At 38.5% G+C, this 20,380-nt stretch overlaps 1 protein-coding gene across 1 annotated transcript; it reads left to right on the top strand.

Annotated features, from left to right (window-relative positions):
* Positions 1 to 11,406: 11,406 nt before the first annotated feature.
* On the top strand, positions 11,407 to 18,442 carry LOC127799182 (protein TIME FOR COFFEE-like). Its single transcript, XM_052332957.1, is given in 15 exon segments — positions 11,407 to 11,821; positions 11,928 to 12,353; positions 12,459 to 12,628; positions 12,711 to 13,020; positions 13,121 to 13,538; positions 13,630 to 13,690; positions 13,784 to 13,882; positions 13,970 to 14,252; positions 14,371 to 14,437; positions 14,565 to 14,631; positions 14,778 to 15,143; positions 15,234 to 15,825; positions 15,828 to 16,100; positions 16,103 to 17,632; positions 17,804 to 18,442. Coding segments are annotated over 15 exon segments (4,764 nt in total). The 5' UTR covers positions 11,407 to 11,724; the 3' UTR covers positions 17,809 to 18,442.
* The last annotated feature ends 1,938 nt before the right edge of the window (positions 18,443 to 20,380 follow it).

Here is a 20,380-nt window from a genome sequence, read left to right as displayed (position 1 = left end):
TAGGCCAACGTTAAAAAAACACACACAATTATTTTCTGTATTTACACAATTATACTACCATACTTGCTTGTTATTCCTGGTTCTTCTCATCTTTTGTTCCTATTTCAAGTGATCAGTATTTAGTTGATTTTGATTTTTGATATTAGAATGTAATGTTTTATTTAAATTTTATAGCTTTTGTGATAGGATTTTAGCCTATAGGCTATAGATAGGTATTATTGATTTAAACAATTAATATGCCTTTTTAAGTATGGCACTTCTTTATGTTTGCACCATCAAGATCCTGCAACCCTTTTTTCCCAAAGGGACCAAGTAGGCTTGTCACAATTATGACATTTTATTTTATTTCTGGACTTGGGTATATCTCACATTGACTATGTTGTTTATAGAGGAAAGAATCCTCGAACAAGTTGTTTACGTAAATTTAATCGATATTTTTATTTTCAAAATTAATTTTATTCTTTAATATGATATAAATATTTATTTATTTTTAATATTTTATTATAAAAAATAAAATTTAAACATACTTTACTGCATGACTTGTTCATTATATCTCTAAGCACCAAAGATTAATCTTTATCTAAGTGGTCTCTTTTTTAGATGATTAAAGATCATCCCTATGCTCATCTTGTACATGTGGTCTAAGTGGTCTCTGTCTTGGATGCATTATTATTAAAATAACACAGATTTCTTTAATTTCACTTATTCCTTTGCAGTTTGCACACGTTAAGCAGCAGCCTACCCATTTCATCATTCATGAAGTTTTCATGGTAAGTATTAATCATGTGACTTTGTCTTAATTACTGCCCAACTTCAACATCAACAAATGCCATTCATGACCACATTGTTCCACGTTTAATTAATGTCTCTTATATTCTTTGATTTTATAAATAAATATTTCATTATCATGTCATTTTTTGTAATTTTTTTATAATTAAATATTTATTAAAAATATCACAAAATATTTACAATTTATATTAAGACATACCCTAAACATCATAAAAAAAAAAAAACTGAATAAAAGACGAAAATTGTTACTAATCTATCAATATAAATGATAAATTCCTTCTAACATAAAGAATATATGAAATAAATCATAAGAAGTCTTCAGAGTGACCGCAATAGCAATTTTGAATGCACGATCAACACATTTCTCACCTCCTTAAGATGTTTTATACTAATGTTAATATTTTATGATAAATTTTTTACCATCCAAGAGAAAAAATAAAGAAAGGATTATATTTTAGTCTCCTATTTCAAGAGTTTAGGGCTCAACCTTAACTTATATGCGTTGAAAGAGGGTTCACACACCTTCATTTATTTATTTTTAATCATTAAGCACAATATATATTTTAAGAATATAATTATATAATTTAAAAATAAAACATTAAAATATAACTCTCCAATTATAATAATACCTACCAATCAACTTCAAATAATAAGATGCAAGAGAAAAGTTTTAGAAAATAAATTTGTAAATAGCAGATCACTAAATTGGAACTAATGCTGGAACATTTAGAATAGTAAAAATTATTGAGTTGTCTGTAAAATTAACAAGAAAACTCATCTTATCACATGTCTATATCATTAAGTGATAAGAAGATGGCATAAGCACCAAAAATTATATCTTTTACCTAAATTGTCTCTTTTTTAGATGATTAAGGATCATCGCTATGCTCATCTTCAAATGTGAAGTCTCTCACCTTAAGATCTTTCTTTGCTAGCCCCACATATGGGGAGAGATGGTTGATCACGAAGTTCAATTATCAAAGATCAAACATGAAATCTCTCACTGATTATACAACAGCTACGATCTATCTTTTGAAGACGTACTCGCCCCCAATTGCTTGCCCATGCTCGCGGGGCGCTCGTCCTGTAAATATTAAGACATGTGGCCTTGTTCACATGAGAAAATTAAGACAATACATTTTGAGCCGTAAGGCATGACGTGAGGTCCTTACACTTAAGTTATAATAATCGAAAATCCGAATCTCCCTTTTAATTTGGTTGTTTAGCTTGAAAGCACAAGTGGCCACGTCACATGGTCTTGCGAGTAGGACGAAGCGAAGAGATAGGGGAAATCAAATTCGAATCACAAAGCTAATGCCCATAGGTTTATTGGTGCAACTGTCCAATTCGTCTTCATCTTCATCCCACCACCCTACTACTCATCATAATTTAATGGTGATAGGCCCCAATTTCATAATCAACACGACTTCTTGGTTCTAATGGTTGAAGTCATTTTTTTATATAAATATAATGATACAGAGTCGATCACTTTTCTTCTACTTTAAATAGAGCACCTGCAATAATGATGGGGCCTTACCCCTAGTTTCACTCCAAAAGTCAAGTCAAATTTTCAGATCAAGAACAAGCTTAAAAAGTGTAGTAAAGGGTGTAATTCTGAATTTTAGAGAGAAAAAAAGTTCGATCCCTTACCTTCTTCTAGCCTTCTTCCTTTTATCTTCTTGTTGGGATGAGGATTCTTTTGAAATCCCCAAATCTCCATCCTGTTCTTCACAAAGTCTTACTGATATGAATATCATGATCGCCCTCGCCCCCAAAGAGTTCGGGATAGTTCTTATCTTCATGATCCTCGACGGGATGGTTGATCCCAAAAAACTCGAAGAATTTTCATCGGGTAACAGACCAACTGGCTTGGTGATACGTATCTACCACGTGTCCCTTCTAGACCCAAACAGGATAAGGTCAGTGGAGTATCTCTCTAGTAGACACGTGGCACGGTCGCCACTGGTTATATTTTCGAAACATTAGAGTAATTATCAACCTGAGGAAATTTTCCCCTCATCAAAATATAATTTACATGTAACAGAAATGCCTGCCCAAATTGGGGGGGTTAGATGAACACTTTGGGTCCAAAAAGAGCCTGTGTCTTTGGGGGCCCATGGGGAACGCCAATTTTAGTGAGATAACAAAACCATACAAATATCCAAGGCCCATAAGTGGCCCACAATTACCATATGACTAGTGAGGCCCTTAAAGGTATTCATAGTTTTGGGCTTTACTTAGGCCCAGTAACCACACCCAATTACAATCTCAGGTCAGGCATGACCAAGTACCCCAATTTTATTTTTTTTTATAAAAAAAATATTGATAGAGATGTTAATATATTTATGAAAAATTGTAAACATAGCATCAACCTAAAAAATTAAAAAAAAATATTTAAACAGTTAAATACATTTAGTAGGCATTATAAATAAATTAATAAAAATAGAACAATTAATACTTTAATGCACAGCCTTAGCTCACTAATACCCTTAATTTTGGGAAGAGTGTAATTATCTATTGGGCCACAACTCCATATCACTCATTTTACATGAGTATATTGCAAAGAGCGACAACCATTATCATTATTATTATGTATCCGTGACAATAATCATTTGGTGCGATCATATTGCACTAATTAAAATTAATGTATTTTTTATCGGTGTTGGACACAACAATTAGCATCAATTATACAATGGTGGTAAAGTGTCAATTAGTCCACGTGACAAACCCAAGTTAGTTCACTTGGGGGCTGGCTCCAAATGTCAATACTCAAGATAAATACATACCCTAACTTCACTTTCCTGCCACAACATCATACATGCATTTGTTGTTCTTTTGACACTCAACATGGCAAATCAAATCCCATTTCCCATTCAATCACTGCTTCTCTCCCCCATTCCAACACAATCTCTCAACGTGTCTTAAAATTTGAGTATTTCTCTACTTAAATTTGTGAAAAATTTATCAAAAGTTACATATAATAAATGTTATTTGCGTACGATATTAATGACAAAAAATATTAAACTAACTCTCATAAAATATATCTATTAAGATAAATTAAACAAAAATTCAATTATATGAATTTAATCCTATTTTATTTTCAGCACACAACTTTGCTATGCCTACCCAATAACAAACCCATAATCTCTCCTATACGTATATATATATGCCTTTTGGGTCAAACTTTACCTAACTAAAATTTATTTTAGTTATTATAAAAGAGTAAAATTAAAATATACAAAAAAAAAAACATATTCTTTCAAACTCAATAATTTTACCAATAAAACCAACCGGAGTTAAATTAAGTTGGGTGAATTTAAATTTATAAAATATAAAATTTTGATATTTGACCTAAGAGCCTTGTCTCACCCCATTTCATGGCATTACTACATAAGCTAGTAATTAGCTAGGAAGTTGGCAGGACAAGTTTTTGAACTTTACAAAATTAGCCATTAAGTTAGCTTAAAAGGTGTCAAATTAATTATTATACGTTTATAATCGCGATAACAATATTTATAATAGATATTTTTAACATTATCTAAATGTAATTTAATTTTACAAATAGCATCAACTCTATTCCAATCATAATAATAGCACTGTGACTCGTACAATTACAATTTGTATCTTTTCAAAATATAATAATTAATTTAACTCTACACCTCTTAAAATATAGTAATTTATTGGATCATCTCATTTTAATCTTTGTATCCAATGTACAATGACTTAGGTGACGGTTCATCTAACTTTTTAAAATAGCCTCCCTTTTATTTGATTCTTCTAAGAAACTATATCAAAAGTTGAAAATAGAAGGTAAAATGGCCTAAGTATTTGGGGGATATTTGACTAGATTAAGGGTGGGTGGGGATTGGGGAACAGCATGTTAGATGCTGGTTAACCTAAGCTATAATTAATGAGGAATCATTAGTCTAGTAACTAAATCCAGGAAATGATTCATTAATGGCTCAGTCAAATAATTAACTGAATAATGTTTTCGCTATCAAAGCCATGAAATTATACAATGGACACTTCTTGATATTGGTTCCTACTCCTAGTTTATTTATGTCATTATTATTTTCTAAGTACAATTGGAACATCTAAATCCATATGCCGCCTAAATTGTCCTACATGTTGGTTTCTATTAGTCCTTCTCAGTAATATGTATTCCATTATATATATATTTGTTATGTTCCAGAATCTGAAATGCTTGAACAATAAATAATATGTTATATATATTCAGCTTTTGGTTAAACAAAGACAATTATCTTATCGATTTAATCGTAATTATGGATTTACATGGTGAAAAAAACACTCTAAATTAGTGGCGCTATTTGCATTTTAAGCATTGTAGTGTCAACCAATCACCTTACAAGTGACGTGATTTTTCTTAGTCTACGATTTGATTTGTAAGGCAAGCGACATTTTCTATAGAAATATTTAGATTTTGAGAGGTTTAAAATGTTCGCTCTTAAAAATTTAATATATGCACTCATGTAGAGATAATTTACTTAGTAGTAAATAAATGTGTTACGTGGGTGGTGAATTAGCTCTATCATAAATATGCAATCGCATCAATAATCAAGTCTTAATCCTTACAATCAATAAGAGACAAATTATATAATGAGTAGAGAAATGTAGCCATATGGTGAGGACGATAAAAGAATATATATAAGAAGAAATACACAGCATGGCAGCTGTTTGGGGAAGGACAAAATTGTTTTCAAACATAGATTGAGAGGCCAAAAGTTACCCAGCTGTTTATATTTGCCCGAAAACGACCATTTGTTGGAGAAGAACACACACATAACTACAAAACTATGAATGAAGAAGACAAAACTACGCAGTGATTTACACTCTGATTTGAGAAACAATTATCAGTTGTTAGTGAAGAGTAAAATGCTAACATATTGGCATATAATTAAATCATAAAATACTAGGTTTTATTTGCTTATTTATATAAACCCAATTAAGAAACATAACTAAAGACAAAGGAGGTAAAGAAGCAGAGCTAATTAAGCTAGCTGTGGGATCCATGGTTTTGGACCTTTTGATTGCCATCTCCCTCACTTATTAAATTTAATCTCTTTTGTGTAAGGCAATTGGAAGGGATTACACATAAAAAATTAATTTGGACACTTATCTCTTCTAGACTTTGGCTATGTTGTTGAATCACGTAAAATATATGAAATCTTCACTTTTATACATAATTCTATTGATTTGTTTTATACATAATCATTTCTTGCATGCATAAACATCCTTTTAATAATTTTATGAAAGCACACAACTTTTGGAGGAGGTGCAAAACAATTCTTGGTCATTACTTATTTAATTAAGTTATTGATTAATTTAACATTGTTGCCCTTGTCAAGTAGGCCCCGTTGATATCCAAATCTATTAACTAAATTAGGTGTATCCCTCTTTTGATTTAAAGTATTTTGAGAGAGTAATTAAATTTTTCCACCACTGGTCTTCTAACTAATCACTCTTTTGCCTTTTGGAGTCGATTTTATAGTTTTAGTCAATTTTAAATTTCCCCACCGTTAGTCTTCCTGTGATCACTTGTGCTTTGCTCTTGTGCACTTATAGAACTTAGATTGAAAAATTTAGTATGCGCGTTTAGAGATCTCTTAGTTAATTTTCACATCATCAGGTTTATGAGAAGAAAAAGATAACTCAAATTTTATTTTGACCATGAGTTATTTTTGTATCTTGTTGATTATGTTGGATGGAGACTTGGTGGTTATTGGGGATGCTATCAATGGTGAGTCTCGGGTTGTTTGGATTTGTTGTCACATTTGCGCCCGATGGATTTTGCACTTCCTTTCTCTTAGAACCCTTTTGTGTTTGTTTTATCTTTATCTTGTTCTTGAATTATTATGCATTAATTTTTTTATGATTACTTGTACTCTCCCTATTATAATTTCTCTAATCTCGAGTCTATCTTGATAAACTTTCTCATTTAGTGGCGATCTTGTGTCACTTGATCGTCTTTCAATTAACTTGTATCGTAAAATTAACAAACATTAAACTTATTTAAAGACTAAAATTATGGTTAAGCTCTTTATTAACCCTTATAAATTGTTGATATTAATAATTATAGCAATACGCTTTTAATAATGATACAAGAGTGACACATCTTAATTAATTGGCTCATTTAATCTAATCTAATCTAATTAAGTAAGAAAGCAGGGTCGGTTCCAAGAACATCTACTACAAGCAAGCAGTTGGATGCAATTGCCCGAATATAATAGTCCACGTGGCACGTCAAAATTCAAACCATCTCCACATTTTGTTGAATAAAATAAACAATTAATAAACCAATTAATGTATATGGCATGTACAGCCTTGGATCTTGTGATTAATAAAAAAAACAAGATTATTATGTTTCTTTCCCTTTTATTTAAATAATAGCGCACAAGAGAGCTTGTCGCGTACCACTACCAAATAAAATATTCCGAGACCATACAATATTATTAATTAATAGTTAGGTTTGGTTGAATTAAATAACAAAGCTGGGTTGAATAGAATAGAATAGAATTATTATTATTATTATTATTATTATTATTATATATATAATATGAAAATTGAGAGTGGCTTTCCTTTGTATATCACTTAATATATTCCTCAAGTGAAAGCAAAGTTAATTAGGCTTAGCCCCCCAATGTTCTCATGTCATGTGCATAGATATAACATCACTTCATCACAAGCAAGCAAGCAAGTATAGTGTATATTAATTTAATATCCAAAGTTGGCACAAAAGTCACTGTATAATACTACACGCTTTGTCCCACACCACGCCCATGAGCTTTTCTTTTGTTGCTTTATTTACTTTTCCTTAAGAGGAGAAAGCACAGCAGGCGATTGTTTAGTTAAGTGATTTCATTTGTTTTTCGTCCCATTCTTTCCTTTTTCATAATTTGAAAGAAACTATAAAAGCGGTGACTCTTTTATAATCCATCACCTTTCTTATTTTCCACTCTTTTTCCATTCCCTACCACATGTTCCAAATAATACGCCACAATTTTTGTCCCTACTTTTTCTATTAATTCTTAAGTTTTTTTTATTAATTTATTAATAAAAAAAAATGCTATTAGACACTTAAGAGTGATATTTGATATGATAGTCTTCTTGTATTGACGCTGATGATAGATATTGCTAAAATATCCAAAGTAATCCAAACCCTAAAAATTGAGTCTCAAGATAAAAAGAGTATCCAAAAAGAATTTTGGCTCCTTAATGGTTATTCAAAGTCAAGTGAGAGCGATAATTAACCCTCTAAGCCGATTTAACAATTTTCATCTCAATTGATCACATAATTTCATCTACACCCAAAAAGAGTTTAGCTTCTTGATCGTGAATTCAAAACCAAAATACGACCTATAATTGCTCATCTAGCAAATCTCATCTCAATTGATCACGTGATCGATCTTATATAGATCATTCTCAGAACATATATCACTTATATAAAAGTATTGTGTTCAATGAGTGTGGTATACAATTTATTACGTTTTTATCATATAATTATTATGTCAATTTAGAGTATAACGACTAATTTAAATATCGAAAGACTTATTAGGCAAAAATACCTTGCTTTCTTTTTTCTCACAAGAGTATTTAATGCATGCTTAGACCCATAAATTATTAGGAACCATCTCATATCTATAGACTAAACAAAGTAAATATGAGTAATCATGAATTGAGTGGTGATTTACTTTTCTAACATTTATCAAATATAATATATATTTACATTAATTAAACACACAAAACATTATATCAATATAGAAACGTGGCTATGAGTGTCACGTAAATATTAACTATACCCATACGACAAATGAGATGGGAGATATCAGTTAATTTGTTTAATTAGTGTCACTTTTAACATGAAACATATATCAAAGGCCATAACCATGCTTTTATCAATTGCATCCCAGCTACACTTAATATCCAACTGGTGGGATAACGTTTGGTAGCCTCCCCTTTTATGGCAAACAAAGTCCAAGATGTTGGTTTTTGTTTTTTGTTTTTCTTATCATTGGTAGATGATTAAATAAACAAATCAATTATATGCAATTATATATTGATGAAAGACCCATTGTTTCTACTGCTCTTTTGGTCATCCTTTGTTAAATTTATTCAGAGCTAATATATACTTCTATGTTGTAGAAACCCTAGGAATGTGTCCTAGGCAGCAGTATATGGGGCAGGTTCATTCTCATGCTTCCATATATAATTTCAAATAAAATAGGGGTGACAATTTGATTAAAAAAAAAAAAAAATTGTTTCCCTATTTTTAACATGAAGGGTTTGAAGCATGCACATATCAAAAGATTAAATCAAGTTTATAATAGAATAAGAAAAAAATACTATTAATTATTCAATGCGGTTGTTAAAAATGTAACTTTACCCTTGCTTTTTAATTTCGACCACTCAAACATTATTCTAAAGTATAATTGGGTCCATTTTAATACCTTAAAAGTGAAAAGTTTTGAAGCTTATAAAATGGGTCGAAATAGTGATATTTTCATGCAATTTTGGGCGACCAAGCTGAACAAGGTCACTAAGAATAATAATTTGAATTAAAGATATAAGACTGTCTCTAATATAATTAAGGTTGAAGTTTGTCTCTAAAAACAAATAATTATGATAAAAATATGAATTTAGGTGTCACAATAAGGTTTAAATCGCTCCAATCATTGAGAATAAAATAAGAAAAACTAGTTAATAGTTACGGGTCTTAAATTGACTGCCTATTAACATATATTTAAAATGTATTTTAATTTTATTAAATTCATTAAATATCCCAAAATAGGCAGCGGTGCGGTAGTTGACGGCTAGGTTTATATTTTCACGGCAAGACTGGGGCCAGGAGGGATGATGACGTAGCAAGCTTGGTGCACACGTGGCAAGGACTTGGGGATTTCACGATAGCGAGGGTGTGAATGGACTTGGAAGCGACAAAAACAAAAGCAGGGCGGATTCATTATGGTGGGTCAACCCCACCCCATTCATGTGGGCCCCCCTCCCCATCCTACGTGGCCACCATTTCTATTTTTCTAATTTCCATTTCCCCTAAAATTCACTTCTTTTTTTATTTTTTAAATTCTTATCTGGGTTTTGTTACTGTGACGGCCTGTTATCACAGTCATGCTCAAGTACGGATCTTTAGGTTTTTCTCCCATTAAATGCGGGAAGTAATTGCATTCGTTGAATTTCAGAATTTAACCGCAGATCATCTTTAAATGAAATGAGGACCAAATTGTGCCACCGAGAAGTCAAATTCATAAAACTTTATGGGAAATTAAAATAATATTGAAATGCAACAAAATTGTAAAAAATATTATTCTTCACTAATAAATGCAAAGACAACAAGTTGTTTATATTTATTTTATGATGATGGAAGATGGACCTTTATGTTGCGTTTTTTTTTTTTTTTTCCAGATACGGGCACACGCGGGTGAATTTATCTTTGCCGTAATTAACGAGAAGATTTATATCAGTGGCGAGAGGACAATTGAGCAATAGGGGGCATACACGTACGAGAGCATCGAGCCACGTCGGACGACCAGTTTTTTTTTTTTTTTTTTTTTAACTTTTTAAAAAGTGTGTGAAAACAGTTCAGGAGCGCGTGAACCCAGAAAAGAGCGAATCATTAATTTTTCACCTGCTGTAAAACTTGACTTTGAAAGTGGGCCCCGACAACACGTCAGCTGCCTGCCACGTGTGCAGAATGTGACAAACAGGCCAAACTTAAAAGAAATAATTTCTCGATCGGCAGCTAAACTTTAAAAAAAAAAAAAAAAAAAAGGGGTGGGACCCACGATTTTCTCGGAAGTTCCGTGACCGCGACTCGAGTTCCTAGTCCGAGCCTACCTCTCAGCGATTCTCCCCCGTCGGATCAGGCACTCAAGGGCCCAGATCCCTCACGCAGCTCCAGGCACCCGAGCCTGCGCTGGCTCGTTGCCAGCTCGGACGTGTTGGAATCTGGGCTTCAAGCCATGTCAGATCTCAATCGGAGGGCAGAGGCAGTTCCCTTGCGGAAAGCGAGAGATGGAGGCCGTCGGATGGTGGAGTGGGGCCCATAAGTTTAGGAAATTTGGTTACAATTATTGAATATAAGTAGTAGTAGTAGTAGTAGTAATAATAATATTATTTGAAGGGGGGAAAACGTGGAACCGAGAGATAATGAAATTTGACCGGATGGGAACGATATTTTCTGCGGTCACCTAGATTCCATGTGATCGTCATGTTGCTTTTGCCAAAGGCCAAAGGGCTCAAGGGCCACCGCCTACAGCCGGTCACCCACGGAAAGCGAAAGGCGTTTGAAACTATCCGCCCCGGGGCGATTGGAATACGGAGAAGATCGGTAGCGAGTAAACATTGAAGTTTGTGGAGTAAGTTTAGAAAAAAGGAATCGACACGTGTCGCCAGGAGGTGCACGTTGATCCGACGCTCTGGATCTCGCCATGTCGGACCGTGGCCCTAGTGGCCGTCGGATCTGTCGCCGAACGGACGGCTGAGATCGAAGTAGGTGTCAAAAGCGATGAATCTCAGCCCTCCATGGGGGCTTGGAGTGGGTTTCGCCGAGAGTGAAAATGCCCCCAAAAGCTGAAGAGATAGATAGATAGATAGATAGATAGAGCGAGCGAGCGCAGGAAGGAGAGAAGTTCACAGAGAAGAGGGGTAGAGAGAGAGAGAGAGAGAGAGACAGAGAGCGAGAAGAGAAATTTTCTCTTTGTGGATTTTGGCTGTGATGTAAAGATCATTCATTTTGATCGAATTTCTTGTTTGTTCGCCGGAGAGGACTTCGTGAATCTCTACTTTCCGGTGTCGGCCATAAATTCCGGTGAATTATGCTACAATAGCCTGTGATGAGATATGAGATTGTGTATCATCATCCAGGCGTAGCTGATTTGTTTACCGCAAAAGATAAAAGCAGGGATGGACAGGAACAGGGAAGCCAGGAGAGCTAGCATGGTGTCCGCAAACGGATTATCGAGACGGAGACCTAGAAGTAGCGGCTTAAGGGATTCACCAGGTCCGATACTGGCTCAGATCTGCTTGTGCCTTTCGCTATTTTCTTGGATTTGGTTGGAGTTTCTTACGTGTTTGTTTTCTGATTATTGGTTCTTGATGATTTGCAGAGGAAGATGGGCCGGTGGAGTTGCAGGAGACGGCTAGGTTGCGCGACCGTGGGGTGAAGAAGGATCGAGATCGAGATCGGGACCGAGAAAGGGATCGAGACCGGGACCGGTTGAACCGGACAAAGAGGAGGAGAGCGGATAGGTTGATGCACGGGAGCAATAGGGAGGACGCCGGAGATGACAGTTCGGAGGAGAGCGTGAATGATGAGGAGGAAGAGGACGACGATGATGGCGGTGGCGTTGGTGGTGGAGCCGTGCGGATGTTGCCGCCTAATCCGGCGGCGTCGATGTCGAACCATCACCACCACCAGCCGCACCGGAAAAGTTATCCTCCCTCTGCGACTACCAAAGTTTTCAGACCAGCACAAGGTTGGAAAGCTGCCGACGAAATGATAGGCTTTTCGGTTCCGAGAAAAGCTAGGTCAGGTAAGGAACCGGTGGACGATACTGTTTGTGATTCTTCCCAATCTCCGACTTTTTATTGAGAGATTGGTGAAACGAACCTCTAATCTGATGGTTTTCTGGTTTCAGTATCAACGAAGAGGTCGCACGAGAGCTGGACTTCTGGCAGTGGAGTCGGAGGAGAGCAGCAAACTCACAGGCAAGCTTCGACCTCGCCGGTGAGGCCAAGTCTAGCCTCACCTTCGCGGGCGGGTCCGGTCTCGCCGTCTTCGTCCAATGCGTCGGGTCGCAAGAAGATGGTCAGTGATCAGTCTGCTCTCTTCTTCTCCGAGTTGATTCTTGGATTATCCAAGTGACTAACACTTGCTTCTGTGGTTGCAGAAGCCGAATGGATCCAAGCCACGGCCGCCGAAATCGTCGGGAAAATCCGCTTCTTCGAACCCAGAAGAGCTCGAGTTTGAGATCGCCGAGGTGCTGTATGGCCTGATGACACAATCGCAAGCCCCTCCGAAGAAAGATGCGACGGCTAACGATTCGGCCAAGTTCGATTCGCGAGAGGCGAATAAGTCCAACAGCGATGGAAAATCGAGAGTTTCATCTCCGATCTCGAACTCGGCCTCGACGGCCCCTCAGTCATCTTATGCGTTTCCACAAAATTCTAGCTCCGGTGCTACTCCAATCTCCGTTGTTGGTCCGATTCTTCGCCATTTCATATCTCCATCGATCCATTTCAGTTTATCTTATCACGAGTTGGCTGATTCAACTTTTTGGCTTTTGGTCTTAATCCGCAGCACCGAAGAGGAAAAGGCCCCGGCAAGTATCCGACAATCTTGGTAACCTCAGCATCCGCAACAGCCCCATTTCTTCGACAACCGCGGCGGGTATGAAGGTCGAAATCGATCAACTACCAAAGGCTGAAACTTCCTCCCCCAATTCTGAGAAGAACCCAGGATCTGCAGCTGATAATGGCGGTGTCCCACTCAATAACGTCGGTTCTGAGGCCGTTCCACCGCAGTCGGAGCCGTTACAGCCCGATTCGGACAGACCGGAAACAAGCACAGGCTTATTAGGGCCCATGCCCGTGGTTGATGAATCCAGGGAAAGCAGGGATGTGGATCCGGCTAAGGAGGAGGTGGTCGGGTCGCCGAAGAAGGAATCGCCGGCGGTCAGACCGGAAGATAATATGGAGGAATCAAGAGCTAACAAACCGTGAGCACGCAAAGTTCTATTCTTTTTGTCAATATTGTGTTTCTTTCTTCTGTTCTCGAGGTGTGACGATTTCATGTATTGACTTATGCAGGAATTCAACAATCTCCGAGATTGAAACGAAACGAGAAGAGAAATTCGAGATAGATCTGATGGTGAGAAAGAAGATAGATGAAGAACATTAGGTTTTTTGACTTAATTTTTGTGTCTTCCAATTTTTTTATTGATTTTCTTTTCCCATGGTATAGGCTCCGCCTCCTCAGTTGAGATCATCGCCGGAGAGGGAAGGCCCGATCGACCTTGCAGAGGCGCCGGAGCATAAACCGGCAGTGCCAGATGCCGATTCCGTGAGTGGCGCTGGTCCTTTCGCATGTTGCATCAACTTGTGTGATTGTGTTCTTAACAGGAGTGAATTCTGGTGTCGAAATTTGCAGGAGATGAGGCCGATGACTCAGGATAAGAACGATGAGAAGGGAGTCAATGTGGAGCCTGAGCTGAAAAAGGCCAAACCTACATCAGAAGAAACTGAGTCAGATAAGAAGCCCCATAAAGAGAGGAACATTGATCTTCAGCTTGATTTGGAGAAACCCGACAGAGACAGCGGCATTGCCTCTGGGTCTGGCATCAGCACAGGCAACAAGTTACACCCACATGTTCAGAAGCAGCAGCAACAGCTGAAATCTACCAAAGATGAAATTCTACATTCAGAGAAAACAGGTGAGTGTCAAATTGGAATTCCATTCTCCAGTTCTGGAGAAAAGGTGTTTTGGTTCCCCATTTTTGGGGGAACTGGGTTTGGCAGATTGAGTTGATTTTTACTTGTTTTCACTCGCAGCTCAATCGAGCTCTCTATCCCTGCCAATGTCCGTGGCTAGCTGGCCTGGTGGGCTTCCTCCAATGGGGTACGGTCGGATTGATTTGTGATTTGGTGCTTTGACGAACGTTTGGTTACTTGTGCCAATATATAAGTAGGTAGTAACATAATCCTCTCTGGCAAAAATAACTCGCTTTTTGATTTTTCATCATCAGGTACATGACACCTTTACAAGGAGTTGTATCAATGGATGGGAGCCCAGTCCCTCCTTCATCTATACAGGTATGACATTGTTTTACACCCCCAGCCCTACCCCAATAGGGGGAAAACAAGAGTCTTTTTTTGATGTCTTTTGCTCCTTGCTACGCCTCTGAAGTCATGATTTTAACCTTCACTTTGTTTTGGAACTGGAAAATGCACTTCTGCAGCCATTGTTTTCTCAACCCCGGCCTAAAAGGTGTGCAACGCATTGCTATATTGCTCGAAACATTCACTACCTACAGCAGTTGATGAAGATAAACCCTTTTTGGCCTGCCGCTGCAGCTGGCCCTGCATCATTGTTTGGCGCGAAGGCCTGCAATCTCAATGTTGTGCCCTCTGCAGAAATCCATGGAAACATGGTTGGGAGGAGCGTCAACTCCATGCAGGACAAGGGTCAAGGTATGGCTATCTTTCCCAGTCACGCTGGGAAAGACAAAGCTTCTCATGCTGCTAATATTGCTGATACACAGAGAAAGCAACAGATCTTGCTTCAGCAAGCTATGCCTCCAGGAGCTCCACCTAATAATATACTGGTACATTTCTTCCTCCTTATCCTAATCGGCTGCGTTTGAATTGTTGTGTTTGGGCCTTGTCATAATTTGTTCTCTCTCTCAAATCTTCAGCATGCACCAGCTTACATATTCCCATTCAACCAGCAGCATGTGGCTGCTGCTTCAGTTCGACCTGGACCTGCAAAGTCTCCTACCACTGCGAGCAATGTCACTTCAACTAGTGCACCTAATTCTGCTTCTGTAAATGGGTCTGCAACAACAGCTCCCACAGCAGCTGCAGTGAGCTTTAATTACTCAAATATGCCTGGCGGTGAAACACAATACCTGGCTATATTGCCGAACAATCCATATCATCATTTCCCAATCCCGGCGGCTGTTGGAGCTCCACCAACATATAGAGGAACCCATGCTCAGGCCATGCCTTACTTCAACGGTTCCTTCTATTCCTCTCAGATGATCCATCCTGCACAGCTTCAGCAGCAGCAGCAGCAGCACACCACTCAAACACAGCAAGTGCAACAGGTTCATCAAAACCCCAGCATTTCCACTGGTTCCTCGTCATCTCAAAAGCATTTGCAGACCCAGCAGCAAAGACCACCACAAGGCAGTGGCATTAATGGGGGGAATGGAAGTGGGAACATTCATAGTTTTCCCACTCCAAGGAACCGGCCGTCACAGGCTTCACAGCAGCAGCAGCAGCAGCAAATCAGCACCTGCCAACTTCCCATCAAGGCCGCCAGGTTGAAATTGAGGGCGCCAATGAAGATAGCCCATCGACTGCTGATAGTCGTGTTTCTCGTACTCCAGTGAGTGTGTATGGTCAGAATTATGCAATGTCAATTCACCATCCAAATTTTGCTATAATGACTCCTTCAGCATTAGCTGGTCCCAGTGCAAGCAGCAATCAGAATGAAAAGAAACAGCCACAGCAGCAAGGCATGAAGGCTGGAGTTGAATCTCTGCCTCAAACTTTTGCCATGTCTTCGCTTCTATTAATGGCGCATCCCCGGTGCCTGGTATTGATCTTTCATCTGTGGCACAAAATCATGCAGTTCTCCAGAGTCTTCCAGAGGCAAGGCATAGCTGTCAGATTATGGCAGCTGCAGCTGTTGCCCAAGCAGCACAACAGAAAAAGGGGTTTCGAGTCTCTGAAGAAGGCAAAGCTGGAGGTGACTCCTCTAGTGTGGACGAAGATAAAAAGGGCTTATCAGGGAAGCCTTCTGGAAGTCTTGGGCAGTCCATTGCTTTTTCAAGGCCTGATATAACGGATGCATCAGTCTCCACTATCCCAGGCAGCACTGTTATTGATAGCTCAGCTCGGTCTCTGAACCTTGTATCTGCTTCTTCCCGGGTTTCCCGTTCTACTTTGGGTAATGTAAGTACTTCTAATTATCAGCTGCAAGCTCAGATTCAATATCAGCAACAGATGGCGCAGCTTCAGAAGCATCAGCATCAGCATCAATCGCAGCAGATGGCTGCAGCTGTTGCAGCACGGAATAAGACGCCAGCAACAAGTAATGGTAGTGTTTACAGTGACCATTTGACTTCTTCATCTCCTGCCACTGCCAAGTTCCCAAATGCACTCGCTGCTTTTCCTCAAAATCTTGTGCAAAACAGTGGTGGTGGCAGCCCAGCCCAGTCTCCCCAGTGGAAGAATTCTGCAAGAACTACCACACAAGTTCCATCTTCCTTTGCTTCGTCAACCACAGCTTCCCTGAAAAACCTTCCTCAACAGCAGTCTAGAACGCAGCAAAGCCACACACTATCTTTTGGGCCTACCCAGAAGTCATTGACGGGATCACAAGGGCAACAAACTCCAAACAGTCACCAGTCACCCTCTCCTCCAATGGTGGTTGGCTCTCCCACAACTTCTATTTCCAAAGGTGCTAATGGAAGCCCAAGGACCGCAAGTTCCACTTCACAAGGCAGTAAAGCTGCCCAACCTTCCACACTGTCGTCCCAGCAGTCAAAGAACTCGGCATCAGTACCCAGTCAGAAGTCGTCCCCAGTTGGTGGCAGAAATGTTCCATCAATTCTTGGAAATCCTCATATAACCTCTTCAACGACTGGTGCAAAGCCTCAAATGCAACAACAGCAGTTGGCAAAACAAATCGTGCAGCAGCCACAGATTTTCTTCTCTCCTGCTTACATGCAAGCTCAATCTCCTGCAAGTTCCACTACTTCAGGCACAAATGCGTATTATCTTCAGAGACGGCGTCCAGAACAACAGCAGCAGTCCCAGCAGCCGCAGGGATCAACATCTTCAACTGGGATGTTGTCGCTTTGTCCACCTGTTACACTAGCTAGTGCAAGCACATCTGATGCAAAAGCAGCTGTCGCTGCTGCTGCAAGCAACATTAAAGGCGGTGGATTGCCCTCACAGAGTATTCTCCATCCAGTGCAGTTCACTGCACAGTCCTCTGGAAACTCGCATCACATTGTGCCTACAGGATTCTCATATGTGCCTCCTGCAGTTCAGGTTAAACCAGCGGAGCAGAAACAACCTGCTGGTGAGTGGTTCCATTTTTTCCTGTATTTTGTTTACGTTACTTTGCATCCCCCATTTTTAGGGAAAAAAGATTAAAAGTTAAAGAAGGTTTAGATTAAATGGGGACTGTAAATTTATGAAGGGAACCGCGATTGCTTGACCAGGAAATGACAATTTGCATGCGTGCTGGCAGCCTGAGAAGAAATGAAAGGTGGCACCACCATAAAGTTATCAGCAATTCAACCGGAGTGCTATCAACAGCGGGTGCGAGGAAGCGGCAATTTTGTAAAGAATTTGAGCGTGGGGACGGGCAAAAAGGTTGTGTTCTTCATCGACCATATGCTTTGGTTCTGGATGGATGAACGAAATGAATACAAGTGTATTTATCTATATATGCCGGCCTATAATCATCTGACAGGGTTAGTCTCAAAAGTATCTGATTAATTTGATTGGTTTTTGATGATGATGATGATGATCAATGGGGATGTCCATTGAAGGCAAAAAGTAGGTCAAATGTTTTTTGCATGGCAAGAGAGGAAAGTTTGGTACAGAGGCTTTGAGGAGGCAGAGGAATGAAGGACCAGGCTTTTCTTTCTTCTTTTTTTTTTGGTTTTTCTGTTCTGGGGTAGGAATGCAGGTTCTATTTCTACTTTTTTTTTTGTTCTTCTTGGGTACGTTAATTCCTTTTCCTTTGCTTTGGATGTTTATTTTCCTGAAGGAGCTGTTCAAAAACAGTTATCTTTTGACAATACATATATATATAATGTAATGGAGGGTGTATATATATATGTCTGGTGCATATAAGGGTAGCCCTCTCAATTTTTTCATTTAATGGCGACCCCATGTATGAGTTGGGTGTTGTGTCTATGCTTTGGCTGCTTCTCTTGCCGCTTTGATGATGATATGATGCTCTGCTAATGCTATATGTTTGTTTTCCCGTGTCTGAATCCTGAACACAAAAAGCCCAGGAGAGAGGGAGAAGAAGAAGAAGACGAGTCGCAGTTGTATTGTTGTGGCGAAGGCAATTGGGAAAATGAAGTGCTGTGGGGGTTGAATGATAAAATGGGTTTTTGTCTGTAAGAATACACAGCAGAGTGGGTGGGGGCTTCTGGAGGAGGGAGGTGCCTTGCTGGGGTGGCTCACTTGAATGTTAGTGTTGCCGTCATTGTCATTGTCACTTATGTGGGTGTGGAGATAATGATTAATTAAAGAAAAAAAGAAAGACGACATGGGAAGAAGGCGCAGCGCAGATTCTAATTTCTACTAGCATCTTGCTTTTTGGGTATTTGCTTGGTTTGGTGCGGTGTAGACAGCTGCATGTGCAGTGACTGTTGTGTGTGTGTCTGTGAGTGAGTGAGTTAGAGAGAGAGAGAGAGGGGGGGATGATCTACGTGTCTGAGCCGTGAATGATGTGAATGGTGTTTTGGTACATTTGGTGACTTTTCCTAGTTTGGCGTGGGGCAGGTTGTGGACCCCATCCCTCACCCTCCTGTGGGTCTATTACTAAACTTTGATGGCAACGCTCCCTTGATTGGCGAGGTCGACTTTCTTACGTAATTTTTTTTTTTTTTTTGATTTGATTTGGGAGGGCTATTCCTCTTTTGGATCAATTTTGTTTTGGTAATTTCCAGCGAGCCAGCTAAATAATTTATTTTTTATATTTCTGATGTCGATGTTGAAATAGATATTCAAGTGAAATCTTCTTTTATTCTTATAACAAAATTTGAAGAAAAAAGTAAATAGATAAATTCATAGATAAAAGAACAACAATAATAATAAAATAGAAGAATAAAAAACTATAGAACCGAGCAAAGAAGTGCTGACGATGCGGGGGTTGAATTATTAAATAATAATAATAATAATAATAATAATAAACACAGATTTTTCTAAAGATAAAAAGAAAAGAAAAGAAAAAAAAAAAAAAAGGGGAACAGAAGCCAGCAGTGGCACAGCGCCAAGCAAGCAGTGGGTTGACGAAGGCTGGCGGGTTGGTTGGTTGAGTAAGGCGCGGTTCCTCTTTTGTTGTCGGCATATTCCACGTGGCGCCCCCCATTTCACACAATATAGTATCTTTATCTATCTATCTATCTGACTATCTTTACTTCCTTCGGTTGATATTATTTTATATTGTTCACAATCAATAAAAAATAATAATAACTGTAAGAGTAGGAAAAAGTGGAGTTCCCATTTTGCCCTTATTTGGTGGGCCTTGAAAGCCTGGAGAGTGGTGGGGAAGGAAGGACTTGGGTTTGCCTTTCCAGAAGCCTACCAGTGGGGCATGTGTCCACAAATCTACCCTCCTCTTACCCTTTTTAAGCAGCAAGCAAGCAAGCATATGCCCTCCCTCCCTCTCTCTCTCTCCCCTCTATACTACACTTTACCTACACACGTGTTCCCACCTTTCTATTAAAACTTAAAATTATATCATAATCTTGTAAACATATTCAATATTTTCTCCGCCCAGTTTGGACTATATATATATATATATGGTTTTTATTTTTTCATATTTTAAACTAAAATTCCAACTTCCTGTCATATTGTATAGTAAAATTAAGACCAAATTACTATTTTTCTTGTATTTATTTATATAAAGTTACTCAAATTATGATTGAAATTGTGATCGATGAGGAGTCTTTACTCTTTAATGGGTGTGGGCTCTTTAACCGAAAGCGATGGGTCCCTGTGTTTATTTGTTGATAGGCTGTTGGCTGTTGCAGACAAACCTAAATTTGAATGCATATTAATCCTCTTTCTTTGGACATATATTAAT

Source organism: Diospyros lotus, chromosome 4 (assembly GCF_014633365.1).
Source record: "Diospyros lotus cultivar Yz01 chromosome 4, ASM1463336v1, whole genome shotgun sequence".
Classification (NCBI taxonomy): Eukaryota; Viridiplantae; Streptophyta; class Magnoliopsida; order Ericales; family Ebenaceae; genus Diospyros; species Diospyros lotus.
Note: the sequence above shows the minus strand (reverse complement) of the source record. Positions and strands in the feature narration are given on the sequence as shown.